The sequence below is a fragment of the Lampris incognitus genome, unplaced genomic scaffold, assembly GCF_029633865.1.
Source record: "Lampris incognitus isolate fLamInc1 unplaced genomic scaffold, fLamInc1.hap2 H_2, whole genome shotgun sequence".
Lineage (NCBI taxonomy): Eukaryota > Metazoa > Chordata > Actinopteri > Lampriformes > Lampridae > Lampris > Lampris incognitus.
The window spans coordinates 1,319,833-1,338,669 of record NW_026611077.1 but is presented as its reverse complement, the minus strand read 5'-3'; the positions used below and the strand labels follow the sequence as shown (position 1 = coordinate 1,338,669).

Genomic DNA, 18,837 nt, shown 5'->3' with positions numbered 1-18,837 from the left:
CAAAAGCAAGAAAGTCAGGTACAGAGGCTGACTGGCTTCTTTTTAGACAGCTGGGAAACAAATTTACTTCTGTTTTTAGAAAAGCCAAAGCTGATTTTTATCTATCTGTGACGACTGAAAACTTGAATGATCCGAGGAAGTTTTGGAAAGCTGTTAAATCCTTATCTGCTGCTTGTAATAATTCAACTGACCTTCCTTCATGTATAATCAAAAAAGATGTGGCCGTCTCTGATAAATTTGAAATGTTGAATTGTTTTAATGAACATTTTATTTCATTGGGTTTCTTGTTTAATCTTGACACCCCTTTTACTAAGGAATCTGTCATTGATGACAATACTGTGGTTGTTGACCACACTTTTAGTTTTGCTCCTTTTACTGTGGCTGAGGTCCAAAAAGCCTTAAAACAACTGAACCTTAGAAAACCGGCTGGTCCGGATCATTTGGATCTGTTTTTTTAAAATTAGCAGCAGATATTATCGCGGAACCTTTGACCCATCTTTTTAATCTCACCTTGGTTACAAATGTAATCCCTAAGGTTTGGAAGGCTGCCTATGTTTTACCACTTTTAAAAGGAGGGGATCCAACCATGCTAAATAATTACAGACCAATTTAAAAACTTTCTATAGTAAACAAGTATTGGAATCCCTAGTTGGTGAACACGTGAAAGAGTATTTATACACTCAATCAATACTATCCAATCATCAGTCAGGGTTCAGGAAGAAGCACAGCACTGTTCCCGCTGCCATGGAAGTTGTAAATTACATCAGCAGCATATTGGATAAAAAGCAACACTGTGAGTCTCTTTTTATTGACTTGTCCAAAGCCTTTGATACCGTGGATCACGATATTCTGATACAGCGACTTGTTAATACTGGCTTCTCTCTACAGGCTGTAGGTTGGTTCCTGTTACCTTACAGCTAGGACCCAGGCTACCCAGTTTGAGGGGCTTACTTCTGAAGTCCAAACAGTCTGTAAGGGGGTCCCTCAGGGTTCTGTCCTGGGTCCCCTTTTATGTACTGTGTACATACATTGCTTGAGAGAAAATGTTCAAGACACATCTTTCCATTTTTATGCAGTTGATACGGTTATTTATTGTTTTGCAGCTACTCTCAACAAAGCTTTTGAGTATCTGCAGAACGCTTTTAACAGAGTGCAAGCTCAGCTTTATCAACTGAAGCTTGTCTTGAATGTTGAAAAAAACAAACTTATGGTGTTTTCAAACACTATGAAGTTGGAGTTAAATCAGAGCATTGTTACTACTCAAGGTAAACAAATTGAGGCAGTCTCCACCTACAACTACTTGGGATTTTTAACTGATGATCACCTCTCTTTTAAGCCCAGAATCTGATGAAAAAGTTGAAATTGAAGTTAGGTTGTTATTTTAGGAACAAGTCTTGTTTTTTTCTCGATGTCAGGCGAGGACTAGTTGAAGCAACATTCTTGCCTGTTCTTGACTATGGTGACTTACTGTACATGAACGCATCAGCCCGTTGTCTCCATATGTTAGACACTGTGTATCATGGAGCATTACAGTTTGTTACAAACTGTAGAGCCCTCACTCATCACTGTGTCCTTTACTCCAAAGTCAACTGGCCTGCCTTATCAACATGACGACTTAAGTCACTGGTATGTTTTTATCTATAAGTCCATTCTGGGTACCCTCCCCTGTTATTTATCTATATTTCTGTCCATAAAACATGGCACTTATTGGTTACGGTCACAGGACACCTTGCAAATGACTGTTCTTAAAGTTCAGACTGAGCTGGGCAAGAAGGCCTTTATGTTTTCTGCACCATCTGCCTGGAATAGCCTGCAGAATAGACTTAAACTCCAGAACTTTGTTACTCTATCCGAATTTCAAGGTATAGTTAAGTCTATGAAATCTGAGTCTATTGGAAATTGTAAATGTTTAATTGTTAACAGGTTTCCCTTCATTTTTATGCTATTTTGCACTTTGAGCTATTCTGTTGTCTTCATGTGAGTGTGTGCTGAAACTGATGTACTGCTGCCATTCTTGGCTAGGTCTCTCTTGTAAAAGAGATTTTAACCTCAATGGGACTAACCTGGTTAAATAAAGGCAAATGAATGAAATAAATGAAATGTAAAGTAGACTTCTACAATAAAATTGTGGATATACACTCACCGGCCACTTTATTAGGCACACCTGTCCAACTGCTCGTTAACGCAAATTTCTAATCAGCCAATCACATGGCAGCAACTCAATGCATTTAGGCATGTAGACATGGTCAAGACGATCTGCTGCAGTTCAAACCGAGCATCAGAATGGGGAAGAAAGGTGATTTAAGTGACTTTGAACGTGGCATGGTTGTTGGTGCCAGACAGGCTGGTCTGAGTATTTCAGAAACTGCTGATCTACTGGCATCTCTAGGGTTTACAGAGAATGGTCCAAAAAAGAGAAAATACCCAGTGAGCGGCAGTTCTGTGGGCGAAAATGCCTTGTTGATGCCAGAGGTTAGAGGAGAATGGCCAGACTGGTTCGAGCTGATAGAAAGGCAACATTAACTCAAATAACCACTCATTACAACCGAGTTTTGCAGAAGAGCATCTCTGAACGCACAACACGTCGAACCTTGAGGCAGATGGGCTACAGCAGCAGAAGACCACACCGGGTGCCACTCCTGTCAGCTAAGAACAGGCTCACCAAAATTGGACAATAGAAGATTGGAAAAACGTTGCCTGGTCTGATGAGTCTCGATTTCTGCTGCGACATTCAGATGGTAGGGTCAGAATTTGGCGTCAACAACATGAAAGCATGGATCCATCCTGCGTTGTATTAACGGTTCAGGCTGCTGGTGGTGGTGTAATGGTGTGGGGAATATTTTCTTGGCACACTTTGGGCCCCTTAGTACCAATTGAGCATCGTGTCAACGCCACAGCCTACCTGAGTATTGTTGCTGACCATGTCCATCCCTTTATGACCACAGTGTTCCCATCTTCTGATGGCTACTTCCAGCAGGATAACGCGCCATGTCATAAAGCTCGAATCATCTCAGACTGGTTTCTTGAACATGACAATGAGTTCACTGTACTCAAATGGCCTCCACAGTCACCAGATCTCAATCCAATAGAGCACCTTTGGGATGTGGTGGACCGGGAGATTCGCATCATGGATGTGCAGCCGACAAATCTGCAGCAACTGCGTGATGCTATCATGTCAATATGGACCAAACTCTCTGAGGAATGTTTCCAGTACCTTGTTGAATCTATGCCACGAAGGATTAAGGCAGTTCTGAAGGCAAAAGGGGGTCCAACCCGGTACTAGCAAGGTGTACCTAATAAAGTGGCCAGTGAGTGTATATATATATATTTCAGGGCAAGGGTGTAAAACAATTTCTAATGCTTTAAATGTTCTCAGCAGCACAGTTCCTTCAATAATTGTGAAATGGAAGAAGTTTGGAACCACCAGGACTTTTCCTAGAGTTTGCCATCTGGTCAAACTGAGTAACTGAGCGAGCAGAACCTTAGGCAGGGAGGTGACCGAGAACCCAATGGTCACTCAAAGAGAGCTTCAGGAGTATTGTACAGTGATGGGAGAACCTGCCGAAAAGACAACCATCTCAGCAGCACTCCATCAATAAGGTGTTCATGGTAGAGTGGCTACACGGAAGCCATGCTTGAGTGAAAGGCATACGAAAACCTGCTACGAGTTTACCAAACAACATTTAAAGGACTCAAAGCATGAAGAAAAATATTATCTGGTCTGATGAGACAAAAACTGAACTCTTTGGGCAGAACTCCAAGCACTATGTCTGGCAAACACCAGGCATTGCTCATCACTTTGCTAATGCCATCCCTACATTGAAGCATGGTGCTGAAGGGTGAGAGTGCTTTCTCGTTATTAGAGACAGAAAAACTGGTCAGAATATAGGGAAGGATAAATGCAGCTTAATAGAGAAGTAATTGATGATGGGTGCTGGTTCACCTTTCAGCACACCAATGACCCGAAGCATACAGCCAAGACAATGCTAGAGTGGCTTTGGGACTGCTTGTGACTGTCCTTAAGTGGCCCAGCCAAAGCCAGGCATGAAAACGGGTCAGGGGTGAAAAAGGTGAGAAGGATACGACCCTCTAGGGGGGTCTGGAGGCATGCTCCCCCGGAAGAAAATTTTGAACATTTTATATTTAAATGCATCAATCTGGTGTACTTTGAGAGAAAAATCAAGCATAATTACAAGACAGTATGTATATGTTCACATTATGCTATATAAGAAACGAGACTGACAACTTCTCTCATGAAATGCACAAGAGCGCAGCTTTAATATAGGGTAATAGTGGCAAAACAAGATAGGAATACTAACAACATGTGTATGGGTGTAGTTTATATCTTTTTGGCAGAGAATGCACTGCGCGAGTCCTTGTTTATTGATCTTCCGGAAGACATCTAACAGATGGAATGAGAACTCTTGTTCTTTCACTCTTATTTTCCCTTCTAGTTTAAGCCACGACCAATTCCAGTTGCATTTGATGCCTGCATCCACTTGTTTTACAAGAAGAGCATCTTTCTCTCCTAACACACTCATTCTGGAAAAACAATGTTAACGTTAGTGGGGTTAACTTCTAGCTTAATTGATAAGTGGTGGTTGTTCACACTTGGATCTGACGTTACATGTTATACAGATATCTGTCCACTTGAAATCAGACGCGTAAACGAGTGTTTCACAAGTTCAGATAAGTAACTTAGACTATAGGCCTAACGTTACCCTAACCCACATAGTAAAATTGAAAATTGTTTTACACACAACGTTAGGCCTACATACATAGTTGGATTTCAGATTAAAAGGTATCTGGTATTTACAGTTACAATATAGTAGGTTAATAAGTAACATTACATCCCTTCCACTGACTAACATTACTCAACATAATTCTGTGTATGTAAACTTACACGATGTATTTCGCTATGCTCGCCTGCGCTTTAGCGTGATCCTGGAACAGCCAGGCACTAGAGAGCCCCCAGGCTTGCGCCACTCATAAATCGACGGTTACAGTCCAGTTCTTTGATATAAGCCTGTCCTGTGACACATACACATAGGACAGTGAAATTATGATATTGTTAACGTTCGCTAACATAACGTTAGCTAATTTTTTGACTCAGATTCTACAATGTGAGTTAGCTAACTTAGAACACAAAATGTTAGCTAACATTAGCTAGCTAACATTAGCTAGCTAGCGTTAACATTACCTCAGCCTCCCACCGCACCAGTTCCTCAGTCCACACGTCCTGAAATGGGTTTTAGAGATTTTGAGAATTAGCCAACAGTTAACGTTCATCGTGTTTCTTTTTGTGGGATAACGTTAGCTATACAACCTAGTCTGCTGCGTAAGCTAACGTTAGCTAACGTTACAGCTAGCTAACAATTTTCCACAAGATGCAAATCTCTCCACCTGTTTGTGTGGAATATAGCTAACGTATGCGTCGATGACACGTGGATTCTTTATTAAATCTCTAGCTAGTGATAGATTAGCTACCTGAAATCATGTAGGACTAGGCTATGTCAACAGAGCTCCTGAGTAACGTTATACATCAGAAAACATTGAAATGATTGAAACGCTCACCAAATTCAGTCAGGCAGGCATCAGTCAGCTAACGTTAGTCCAAGGAGTCGTCTCCCCTCAGCCCCATGGAATGCTCAGCCCCGCACACTTCTCCATCAATCACTTTGTCAGCACAAGCACTCACTGCACGAGCACTTCCCGAATCAATCGGGTAGTGGTACCTTCCCAGAGAAGACAGGTGACGCGAGGCCCCTCGCGCTCGTAGGGGGAATATTTTGGTCAATGAAAAAGGCGAATTCGAATTCGATAGGCCAGCTCACCATGGCTCCGCGCTCTCGTGTATAACTCCATGTCCGGTCCATACACCCCCCCCCCCCACAAAAACATTTTTTTTCATCGGATCTACACGATTCACGTAGGTCACCTATTTTGGACTCAAAACGGCGAATTTCGCCGAAAGGTGAGTGATTTTCATGCCTGCAAAGCCCAGATTTACATCCCATAGAACATCTGTGGAGAGACCTGAAAATGGCAGTTCACAGACGCTTCCAATCTAATCTGGCAGAGCTCAACAGCATCTGCCAGGAAGAATGGGATAAATTGTCCAAATACAGGTGTGCAAAGCTTGTAGGCTTACCCAAGAAGATTTGATGCTGTAATTACTGCCAAAGGGGCTTCTACAAAGTACTGAATTAAGGGTCTGAATACTTGCATAAAAGAGATTTCAGCTTGATTTAAATTTGCACAAATTTCTAAAAACCGTTTTCACTGTCATCATGGGTTATTGAGTGTACACTGATTCAAAAATTGCAATTTCATTCATTTAAAATGAAATCTACAACAAAGTGTTCAAAAACTGAAGGGGTCTGAATACTTTCTGAAGATGCTGCAATTATACAAAATGTATAATACATCTAGGCTGTAAGCAATTTCTTGATAGACAGAAAGTTAAAAGGGAATATGAGAAACAATTCAAACAAGTGTTTCAAAGGATTTGAACTATGGAGGGTCATGTCGGGCTTACTACCATCACTATGACCACCACTATTTTTTTATCTAACCGTCTCCATCGTTCTGTTTCTCAAGCATACCCCAATAGGTAGTCCAGCTCTCTTTGGTGCTCTGTTTCTCTTCTTTGTCGCCATTTTTTTCTTCCACAGGATCAGAAACTTTCTGGTTCTCAACTAGTCAGACAATTACAAGGCACAGACAAACAGCATTAAAACATTAAAGACATCTGAATTATGAATAAATAGCAACAGAAAAAATAAAGTGGCTTCAGAAGTATATACCTCCCACCAAATACAGGCAAATCATTAAGGAAAGGCAGGAAGAGATCAATGTTTGACATAACAGGACAAGGACCAAAAGCACACAGCAAAATCAACAAAGCACTGACTTTGTAGGTTATCAAAAATGAATGTGCCTGTGTTTGTGGTGTAAATCCTTTTTATCTGCCCTGACCCGATCAAGCTACCCAGAGCAGCTGTTCCACACCACACTTGTATTATTACCACATCCATAAACCTCCTCTTTGGCCTTCCTCTTCTCCTCTTCCCTGGTGCTCCATGTTCAGCATCCATGTCCGAGTATACCCAGCATCTCTCCCCCACACGTCCCAGTATACCCAGCATCCCTTCTCCACATATGTCCCAGTATACCCAGCATCCCTCCTCCACACATGTCCCAGTATACCCAGCATGTCTCCTCCACACGTCCACACCATCTTCATCTTGCCTCTTCTATTGAACTAAGACTAACCAAGTCTCTAGCTTCTTTTAAATCTCATCTTAACATTTTTCTTTTTATGAAAGCTTTTACAAATGTTTGATATGTTTTTATTATTTATATTGTTTTTATTTTTACTCTTACTTATTTGGTCTTACTATTATTTTTGCCTTGTCTGGTTTTATTTCTTTGTAAAGCACTTTGTAACATTGTGTTAGAAAAGTGCTGTATAAATACAGTTATTGTTATTACTATTATTATTAAAGAGTGAACATTATACATAATATTCCCACTGTCTCACAAGATTTTCCTGTTTGTCCTGCATTTGGACTGTTTGCATCTGGTCACCCTAGCTTTAAAAAAAGAAGACTCAAGGGCCAGCATATGCATGAGCGAGAGAACCTAACTGTCTGTCCATATAACATGTCTGTCCATTTAATCATCCAAGCTTTTAAAAGCATGTGAGGTTCTGGTCCTTCACACTTTCATGAGACACTGAATCACAGAAGGAACAGACGTTGCAAACAACACACTACTGGTGTATTCACACCTGTCGTGTGGTTCGTTGGTCCACACCAAATAGTGAAAAAGGTACCATGTTGACTTATGCATTCTGTGTGCTTAGGGGTCACATCGTCTTTTTTGCAAATGAACCAACAGTGAAACAGACTAAATGATAACTCAGTTCACTGCTTAGTTTTGGTGACTATGCATTTACAAGGTAATTTACAAGACAAAGTAATTCAGGAAGTAAGGGCAGAGGCAAAACGACTGCCAGCATTTGTTGTTCTTTTGTGTGACGCTAGAAGCAGTGAGCAGGTGTCCTGCTTTATGTTGTACTGCACAACACCTGTACCCTGGCCGACCCACATATCGACACGGTGTGCTGTACTTTGAAGCACAATAACAAAAGTACACGTTTTTCCATTTAAAAAATGAAATGATTATCTTACAGTAATAAGCCTGTTATTCTTTGTTTAAATGTCTCTGCTCTTCACACATTGGATGATGGGAACTCAACATGCTCTTCAGCCAAAAACACCAAGCATACAGTCCAACACCGGTCTCATTATTTACTATTGGTCATGCCTCTAGCAACTTATTTCCAATCCTTTTTTTTTCAGAATATGATGTATTACTCTCAGGATATAAATATGTCAAATTAGACATCATATGAGGGTCAAAAGCTTTTTGTACTGGTAGCTGTGAAGAGTGCACATCACAATCACAATCATGTTTACTGGCCATGTAGCTTTGTACATACATGGAATTTTTTTTTTTTTAGAAAAGATTACATTTCGTATAAAACACAAAACAGGCAGCAAAGTGGCACAGTGGTTAGCACGGTCGCCTCACAGCAAGAAGGTCCTGGGTTCGAGCCCCAGGGTAGTCCAACCTTGGTGGGTCATCCTTTGTGTGGAGTTTGCATGTTCTCCCCGTGTCTGCATGGGTTTGCTCCAGGTGCTCCAGTTTCCTCCCACAGTCCAAAGACATGTAGGTCAAGTGAATCGACTGTACTAAATTGTCCCTAAGTGTGAATGTGTGTGTGTGTGTGAGTGTGTGCATGTGTGTGTCGGCCCTGTGATGGCCTGGCAGCCTGTCCAGGGTGTCTCTCCGCCTGCCACCCAATGACTGCTGGAATAGGCTCCAGCATACTCATGACCCTGAGAGCAGGATAAGCGGTTCGGATAATGGCTGAACACAAAACACAACAGCCCAGAGATTACATTACATTGCAGTCATTTAGCCAACGCTTTTATCCAAAGCGACTTAAAATAAGTGCATTTAAACGTAGGAAATCAGGAGAACTACTAGTCATCAGAGGTCATAAGTGCATCTAAACAAGCATCTAAGAGCAAAGCCAGTGCTAAAGTAAAAGTGCAAGAAAGAGTTTTGTTTTTTTTGAATGAGTGAATACAATAAGTGCTAAGAACAAGTAACAGGGTAGTAGTTCTTAAAGAGGTGAGTTTTCAACCTGCGCCGAAAGATGGGCAGCGACTCCGCTGTCCTGACAACAGTGGGGAGTTCATTCCACCACCTTGGGGCCAGGACAGAAAAGAGCTGTGACCGGGTCGATCGGCAGCAAGGGCCTCTGAGCGACGGGGCAACCAGGCGTTCCGAGGCAGCAGAGTGAAATGGTTGGGCGGGGGTGTAGGGCTTGAACATGGCCTGGAGAAAGGAAGGAGCTGTTCCTTTCACTGCCCTGTGGGCTAGCACCAGAGTCTTAAACTGGATGCGAGCAGCTACTGGGAGCCAGTGTAGGCACATGAAAAGGGGAGTTGTGTGGGAGAACTTAGGGCAGTTGAACACCACACGAGTTGCAGCTTTCTGAACAAGCTCCAGATGTCTGATGGCCGATGCCAGGGCGCCAGCAAGGTGAGAGTGGCCGTAGTCCAGCCGGGAGATGACCAGAGCCAGGATGAGCACCTGTGCTGTCTCGTCGGTGAGGAATGGGCGAATCCTCCTGATGTTATAAAGGAGAAATCTGCAGGAGCGAGCAACTGATGCAACGTTTTCAGCAAACGACAGTTGGTTGTCCAGGATCACACCCAGATTCTTCACAGTCAGAGTTGGCGTCACCACGGTGTTGTCAATGGTGATGGCCAGGTCTCGGTGTGGGCAACCTTTCCCTGGGAGGGACATTAGCTCTGTCTTGTCCAGATTGAGCTTCAGGTGGTGTGTCGCCATCCACTCCGAGATGTCAGTTAAGCACACAGCAATGCGTGTCTCTACTTGTGTGTCAGAGGGAGGAAAGGACAAGATCAGCTGGGTGTCATCGGCATAACAATGGTAAGAGAAGTCATGCGAGCGAATAACAGAACCCAGGGATGTCGTCTACAGGGAGAAAAGGAGAGGACCCAGAACCGAACCTTGTGGAATGCCTGTAGTCAGTCTGTGAGGCTCCAACACAGATCCCCTCCATGTCATCTGGTAGGAGCAAGCCATCAGGTAGGTTGCAAATATTGAGAGTGCAGAGCCTGTGACATCCAGCCCCTCGAGGATAGAGATGAGAATCTGGTGGTTCACTGTGTCGAACGCAGCTGACAGGTCCAGGAGTATCAGGACAGAGGAGAGAGAGTTTGCTCTCGCAGAGTGCAGCGAATCTATCACTGCAAGGAGGGCAGTCTCTGTCGAGTGACCCACCTTGAACCCAGACTGGTTGGAGTCCAGGAGGTTGTTCTGGTGGAGGTACAAATAAATTTGGTTAAAGACAGCATGTTCAAAAGTTTTGGATAGAAAGCGTAGAAGGGAAACTGCTCTGTAGTTTTTGACATCAGAGAGGTTAAGTGATGGTTTCTTGAGAAGGGGGATGACTCTAGCAGTCTTGAAGGCACATGGAAAACATCCTGCCTGGAGGGAGGTGTTGATGAGGTGGGTTAGATAGGGAAGGAGTTCAGGTGCTATAGAGTGAAGAAGGAGGGAGGGGACCGGGTCAAGGGAGCATGTGGTGGGGTGACTGGATGTGATGAGGTTTAGAACCTCGTCGGGGGAGAGGGGATATGACATGACAACATTTTTATTTTCTTTTAATTTTTTATTACTTTATTGGTGCCCGTAGGGAAATTCTTCCTCTTCATTTAACCCATCCTATTTGTGTAGCTAGGAGTAGTGGTCAGCCGCTGTGCAGCACCCGGGGTCCAACTCCAGTTTGTCTTGCCATGTCTCGGTCAGGGGCACAGACAGGAGAATTAACCCTAACATGCATGTCTTTTTGATGGTGAGGGAAACCAGAGCACCCGGAGAAAACCCACCACAGACACGGGGAGAAAATGCAAACTCCACACAGAAAGGACCTGGGATGACCCCCCAAGGTTGGACAACCCCGGAGTTTGAACCTAGGACCTTCTTGCTGTGAGGCGACAGCGCTAACCACTGTGTCCCCGTGCCGTCCAAAATGAGTAAGTAAATAAAAAAATAGTGTGCATTATCCCCATCCCCTACCCTCACCACTCCCTACAACAGAGAAAGCCAACCTCCATCCACCCATCCATTATCTGAACCGCTTATCCTGCTCTCAGGGTCGCGGGGATGCTGGAGCCTATGCCAGCAGTCATTGGGCGGCAGGCGGAGAGACACCCTAGACAGGCCGCCAGACCATCACAGGGCCGACACACAAACACACACACACACATTCATACCTAGGGAACATTTAGCACGGCTGAGTCACCTGACCTACATGTCTTTGGACTGTGGGAGGAAGCCAGAGCCCCTGGAGGAAACCCACGCAGACACGGGGAGAACATGCAAACTCCACACAGAGGATGACCCGGGATGACCCACCAAGGTTGGACTACCCCGGGGCTCGAACCCAGGACCTTCTTGCTGTGAGGCAAACCACGCTAACCACTGTGCCACCGTTAGAAAGGCAACATCAAATGAATAAATATGTAAACAAATAGCAAGACTACAGGAAAACTGGTTTTAAAATAGAAAAAAAAGTACAGGGACAGACTACGCCGGTTTAGGAAACCCTTGTAATATGGAAGATGACAGCGTAGGTCCAATATTTTCTAAGTAAGGGTCCCAAACTTTATAGAAGGCGTCCAGAGAGGAGTGAGGCATACATGAGATGTACTCATTGGGAATACACTCCATTATAAGATTGTGCCATGACTTTTTTGTTGGAGTGACGTCCTTGATCCAAAAGAGCAAAATATTCTTCCTAGCGGCAAAAGTCAATAGATTGAATAGCCTCTTGTGTTTGATATTTATAATATGACCATCTGGAAGATCAAGAAGGAGGCACAGCACATACATGGACTTTGACTCTGGTTTCCGGGCTCTCTCAGTGTACTTAACAGAATAACAATACTACAACACAACAATCTTCATATATACACACAAGGACTGACTTATAAAGGTGAAATAAGAGGCAATAAAGTGCAATGGTACAGAGAATATATCAGAGATGCTGAAATAGAAGTTGGCAGGTTACTAGCATACATGCCTGAGGTAGATGGACATGACAGAGCAAACCAGTATACGTACAATGTACAGTCCAGTATATATGTTACGGGTAATGTGAAAAAATGGTTAATGTGCAAACTACCTGGGTAATGTGCAGATTACCCAACGGGGTGGTTAATGTGCACATTACCCGCCAGAACAGGTTATCTGCACATTACCTGGGTAGTCTGCACACTATCCGCTTGGGCGGTTAATGTGGATAGAACGAACCGCATTATCCACATTACCTTGGTAGTCTGCACACACTACCCGCTTGGGCGGATAATGTGGATAGAACAAACCACAATATCCACATTACCCGGGTAGTCTGCACACTACCCGCCTTGGCAGTTAATGTGGATAGAACGAACCACATTATCCACATTAACCGGGTAGTCTGCACACCACCCGTTTGGATGGTTAATGTGGATGGAACGAACCTGCAACTCATCTTTTTACGATATTTTGATATTTAAATCAGCAATAGGCCTTAAGCCTAATGACTCATGAAGTGAGGCCATCTGAGGAATCACAATTTGTGGTAAATGAAAGAACAGGCGTTGGCGATATCATTCTGTCTTTAGATAAACATTAACCGCCCAAGCGGGTAGTGTGCAGACTACCCGGGTAATGTGCAGATAACCCGTTCTGGCGGGTAATGTGCACATTAACCGCCCCGTTGGGTAATCTGCACATTACCCGGGTAGTTTGCACATTAACCGTTTTTTCACATTACCCGTAACATATACAATATGTACAGTACAGTATATACAACAGGTAGAGTACAGCAGCAGAGGGCTCCACACAGCTCCAGTGAGGTGTTGAAGATCAGTATGAAAATGGGGGCCAGCTGGTCAGCACAGACTTTAAGACAGAAGGGTGACACGCTATCCTGGCCCGGTGCCTTCCTGGTCGGTCTTCTGTCTCTGGAAGAGTTGGCACATGTCCTCAACACAGATCCTGAGTATGGGTAGTGGTTCAGTGGGGAGGGGAGGGTGGCTGGCAGGGGGTGCAGTTGATTGTGGGTTGTGGCTGGAGAAGGCGAAGGGTGTGCAAGTGTGCTTTTCAAACCTGCAGTAAAATCCATTTAGGTCATTAGCCAGTTGATGGTTCCCTGCAGTGGGGGCGGGGATGGTCTCCTGTTGTTGGTAATGTCTTTCAAACCTCTCTATACGATGCTGGGTCATTGGCAGAAAACCTATTTTTCAACTTTTCAGATTAACACCTTTTTGCCTCTCTGATATCCTTTGTGAGTGTATTTCTGGCTTTGTTATACCTGATCCTATCTCCACTCCTGTAGGCTTCCTCTCTGGCCTAACAAAGCTGCCTGAGTTTAGCTGAGAACCAGGGCTTATTGTTATTAAAGGTTTTGGTGGGTACCATTATATATCTGTTCCTCACTGTCTTTGCAGTTTTTGTCCTGTATTTGGACTGTTTGTATCTGGTCAACGTAGCTAAAAAATTAGTTGATGTCAAGCATGTCATAAGTGAAAAGTTCAAGTCTCTGTCCACATAAAAATATATGTGTGGTGAGTAGGGTATGGACTACCTGTCCACACCCTACTCAAAAATCAATGCACTCAAATGTTAAGGTGTAACAGGAAAATTATTTTAGGAAATTTCAAGGAGGATGACACCTTAAGCACTAGATTTGGGAACATGTTTACACATGGTGCGGTACCTGCTGTGATGGATGTTTCTGAAATATTTAATTTGCAAAGTCTATATTGGTAGTGAAGGTACCCTACACACACTTCTGTCACTGGTGCTGAGATTTTACATCATCCAAACCTCTTAACTACATCTTTATTGTACATTTCTCTTGATAATAGTATCAACTGAATACCTAAACTGTAATACCATAAAATGTAAACAATTAAGTAGGGTTTTAGACCAGAAGTCAATATTTTCCATTTAGATGTTAGATTTTAAGCCATCTTAACTGACTCTAACTCATGCTGACCAACATTCTGGTACCATGAAAGAAGGCCTTCCACATATGATGTAAAGAACTTTGGACAAATAACAACTGATGACAATAACTTTCCATTCTTTTTACCTTGGTTCTCAACAATGGTATCTTCATCCCCCTCCTCATGAGGTAGTAGTGCCTGAGATCTGGCAGTGCTCCTATTTGACTTTCCCCTCTGTCAGATGAAAAATTGCAAGTGATTAGTACATTTGAAAAAAACGGAATTTGATCCCTACTGTTACTTGTTGCACAAGACAAAATAGCAGGAACATTATGGGCCCTATTTTCGTGAATCATTTTTGGCATTTTCATGGCAAAGGTGCACGGCACAGCTGTGGCGCTTTTGGGAATGGGGAGGAATATTTTATTAACAGGTGTGGTCTGGGCTGGTGTTGAAAAAGCAATTAAATCGCCTCTTTTCCTTCCCTTTAAAAGGAGCATGTGCTGTGAGTATAATTTGGGAAGGATGCGATGGAGTGAAGTCTGGAGCTTTCCACATACAGAAAAAGTTCCAAACAAGAAGGAACAAATGTCTTTGTGCAGGAGGATCAGAATCATCTGGAAAATATCCGCCATTTTTTTAAAATAATTTATCTGTGAGAAAAAACAGGTTACAATCTGCAAATGTGAGTTTTCATTGTATCTTATCAAGCAACAAACAACTTAATTTTGATTTGATAGTATAGGTCATTGATGTCACCAAGTAACAGTCTGCAGGTTGTTGGAGGTATCACATTCTGAAATAACAGCACTGACGGCTTGATAACAATGTAATGTAATGTAGCCTACATTGTTTCATTCACCAGAAACAAAGCAACAGCCCAGATTCATCCATTTTCTCTCTCTCTACCCCTCAAAAAGGAGTGTGCACATAATATTTTGTAATTTTTGTATTTAGGAAAAATAAAGACAGAGTCCTCTTCACATATTGGTGGAAAACGCAAGCCGATGATTATAAAACAAATAGCCGCGGCTTACAAATTGAATGCCCTATTACTAGATCAACAGGGGGAAGGTTATTTTTTAGGTTACAGCATGACACGTATGAGATGCTACTTTCAAATTTTACATAACATTTATAAATGTGGTACAGCATTTGCAACTTCTGTGCATCAGCGTCTGCACCGGTTTGTGGGGATATTGAGTTGTATTTGGGTGCACCTCCGCCAACTAAAATAGAGAAAATTGGACACAAATGGTGTGCACTGTGCGCTATGTTACTGTTTGTGTAATGACATGAATGATAATTTCTGATTTCTGTTTTTTTAAAGAACTCTAGCTGACTTGTTGCCATCCTGCTGACGAGTCCTTGCATAGATTTAATGAATAAGAGATAAAGCTATATTAGGAAAGTAAGGAATATTCAGGTTGTATTTAAGTAAACTGGCTCTGCAATTAAAGAAGGTCCCATTGTATTTACGTTATCTCAGTCACCCTGTATCAATTTTCCATCTTCTTCTGCAGAACCCTGGTGTGTATGAACAATTAGTCATGACAAGTCATGATCAGTCTTCTCAAGCAATGCTCTGGTTCTGATTAGTGCCAATTTAGAGCAAAATAAAAACAAAGTTTATCTTATTTAAACAACTTAACAGGACATGTAGAGTACTTGTAAGGTTAAAAAGTAAGTACAAAATAAATATTTAATTTTTCTTTGGAAATTAAAATACGGATTAAGCTTCATAACAGTCGTTAACTACTGTGCTCCATTTTGCAGCAAACTTTCAATTGGGAGATGCAAGTGGACCTGAAGAAGAGACTTGTCTTTCCAGAAGAGGTGGCAGTAACATCACTCAGACCAGAAATGGTTCTTCTATCCAGGAGCACAAAAACCATCTTAGTAGCTGAACTCACAGTACCCTGGGAGGACAGGCTAGCCATCTTTCACCAACAGAAGAAAGTCAAGTACCAGGATTTGATTGATGTGGCTCTTGTCAAAAGATGGCACACAGCCTTACATCCCATCAAGGTCAGCAGCTGCAGTTTCCCAGCAAACATCAGTGCGCTATTTCCTACAGAAAATAGGTTTGGAACCTAAACAACTGAAGCAAGCCATTGGGGAGACAGCCATGGCAGCTGAGACCAGCTCAAGGTGGTTGATGAAAGCCCATTGTTGGAACCTTTGGCAGGTGAAGGCTAATTTGGTATTTGCTGCCCGACTCAGGTGAGGCATACAGGCTAAAGGGTGAAACGCCTGTGACCCTGAGATACGCACTGAAGATGCAGAAGGGTTCATTTCAATGAAAATGCTCTGACCACTCTGCCAACAAGGAATACCATCAAGAGGAGTAACTTGCAACATCTTAAGTAGCTCATTCAGTTTCTGCTTGTAGCAAAGCATCTCTGATGTTTATTTTATGGGGAAATGCCCATCGGCAGTAGGGGAAGACCCACAAACAACTGTGAAAAGACGGACAACAGCTCGGAAAGATGGCACACAATAGTGTTAGGGCTAGCACCCCGAAGCACTGAATAAACAAGCTAAAGTACCAAACAGAGGGACTACCCCAAAACAGACTGAGGAGAGAGGGAAGATAATCTGCCATTAAGGACAGACCACACAATCACACAACCCAGATAATGGCATAAGGACTATGACATTGGATGTGGTAAGACAGGAGGGTAAAGCCAAAAGAAGATGCAACATCTGCAGTGGAATATTTAAGAATGAACATGGCATGAAAATTCATCAAGGCAAGTCTAAGCGCAAAGTGCAACTACAGCAATGCAAAGCACCTTTTATTACCAGAGAGCTATCTCTGAGTTTATTAGCACTGCTGGTCAGTCAGAGGGGGACAAGGGCCAGGAGGCAAACCACATTGTGCCAGACCTCTCTGCTCAATCTGCTCAGAGCACAAGAAGATGGGGTGAATTCAAAAGTCTGGAGGGCTTTGAGAGGAAACTATGGCTGAATTTACTACCAGCAGCAGATGCAGATGGGCACAATTGGATGAAGAGCTGAGCATCATCCTGGAAAACACCTTGAGAGGAGCTGCAACCAAGGAGATAAAGACTATGGTGCAACTTGTGTTATCAGGCATGCCAAAATGCTTTTGGTGTAAAGAAAAGCAAAACTTACAAGCCACCATCAGGTCCCAGTAGGAGGCAGCGCCAGATCATATAATTGCAGAAAGAACTAAGGATGCTTAAGGAACGGTGGCAGAAAGCAGACAATGAGGAAAAACAGTCCTGAACCAACTATGCTCAGAGCTGCGAAAAACCTACTCCGGCTTCGCAAGACAGAGCCAATCTGGAAAAAAAAAGCAGAGACAGAAGCATTGACAGAGGAAAGCCTTTTATAACAACCCTTTCTGGTTCACAGCTGAACCAGAGATGGAAATGGATGATTTGCTGTGGCGACCCCTAATGGGAGCAGCCGAAAGTAGCAGTAGTAGTAGTAGTTTCTGGTTCACAGCTGACCTCCTTAGAAAGCCCAAAAGTGAGAGACTGATATGTTCTAAGGAAGAAGTGGAGAATAGTGTGGCAGCAGCACATGGCGACCCCAGCAGAGACATTCCACTGGGAGACTGTCCTTTTCAGCTGCCAACACTCAAGCCACACACCCCTTTCAACATGGCATACTTTACTCTTGATAAAGTAAGGGCAGTAGTGGAAAAGTTCGAGCAGAATCTGCTCCAGGACCATCAGGAACCACTTATAATATCTACAAAAACTGCCCATGGCTACTATCAAAGCTTCAGTGGACACTCTGGAAGAGAAAGCAGGAACCCTGGCTCTGGAGACTTGCTGAAAGCTGCTTTGTCCCTAAAGAACTGAACTCATTGGGACATGACCTGTTTCGAGAGCTGTCCCTGCTAGACATTGAAGGGAACATATTCTGGTCCATCATTGCTAAAAACTAACATCTTATCTACTTGCCAGTGAGTACATTGACATGATTGTCCAGAAAGGAGGAGCCCCGGGGTACTCAGGATGTCTGGAGCATACATCAGTGATCAGCCAGGTCATCAAGGAAGCAAAGAACAACAACAACACACTCTCAGTTGTATGGTTAGATCTCACCAAAGCCTACCCAAGCGTACCCTCACCAGCTGATCCAAAATGCATTGGAGCACTACCAAGCACCATCAGAAGTGGTCAAGCTCAAGATGCCACACATGAATTCGCTGAAAATGAGGTTCATTGTGGGACATTTCACCACCAAATGGCAGAAGGTTGAGAAGGGCATCATGGCAGGATGCACAAAATCGGTGGTCCTGTTTGTGGCAGTCATGAACCTATTACTAAAGGCAGGACAAATGCAATGTAGAAGGCCAAAAGTGGATGACGGAATAAGACATCTGGCCTGCAGAGCATTCAAGGATGATATAACTAATGACTCTATCAATCCAAGGAACACGGTGGATCCTAAACTCGCTGGAGAAGATGGCTACATAGTCACTGATGCAATTCAACCCAGGAAAATCTAGAAGCCTAAGTATCCTGAAATGAAAGTTGACAAAAATTATTTTCAGTATTGAAGGGGCTGAGATTCCAACAATTCAAGAACAATAAATTTGATGCATTGGAAATAATTATGACAGCACCTTGAAGGACAGAGGCAACCTCAAAGACACCATGGCTCAACTAAACATCTCGCTCAAGGTAATTCACAACAACCTGCTGCTTGGAAGGTTTAAGGTGTGGTGCTTCCAGTATGGCATCATACCTAGAAT

General features: G+C 43.1%; 1 protein-coding gene and 1 long non-coding RNA gene across 2 annotated transcripts in view; both read right to left on the bottom strand.

The window, feature by feature from the left end:
• LOC130131975 (trimethylguanosine synthase-like) overlaps nucleotides 1–18,837 on the bottom strand; it is a 104,065-nt gene that overhangs the window by 75,346 nt on the left and 9,882 nt on the right. The window contains exons 4-5 of the mRNA XM_056301702.1: nucleotides 14,249–14,336; nucleotides 6,606–6,698 (exon numbers count right to left, since the gene is read on the bottom strand). Coding sequence (XP_056157677.1) covers nucleotides 6,606–6,698; nucleotides 14,249–14,336 — 181 coding nt within the window. The remainder of the gene's footprint in view (nucleotides 1–6,605; nucleotides 6,699–14,248; nucleotides 14,337–18,837) is intronic.
• LOC130131976 (uncharacterized) lies at nucleotides 4,275–5,350 on the bottom strand. The gene is made up of 3 exons (XR_008812428.1): nucleotides 5,201–5,350; nucleotides 4,904–5,031; nucleotides 4,275–4,542 (listed from the first exon to the last, which is right to left on the bottom strand). It is a non-coding gene; the product is annotated as an uncharacterized LOC130131976 (long non-coding RNA).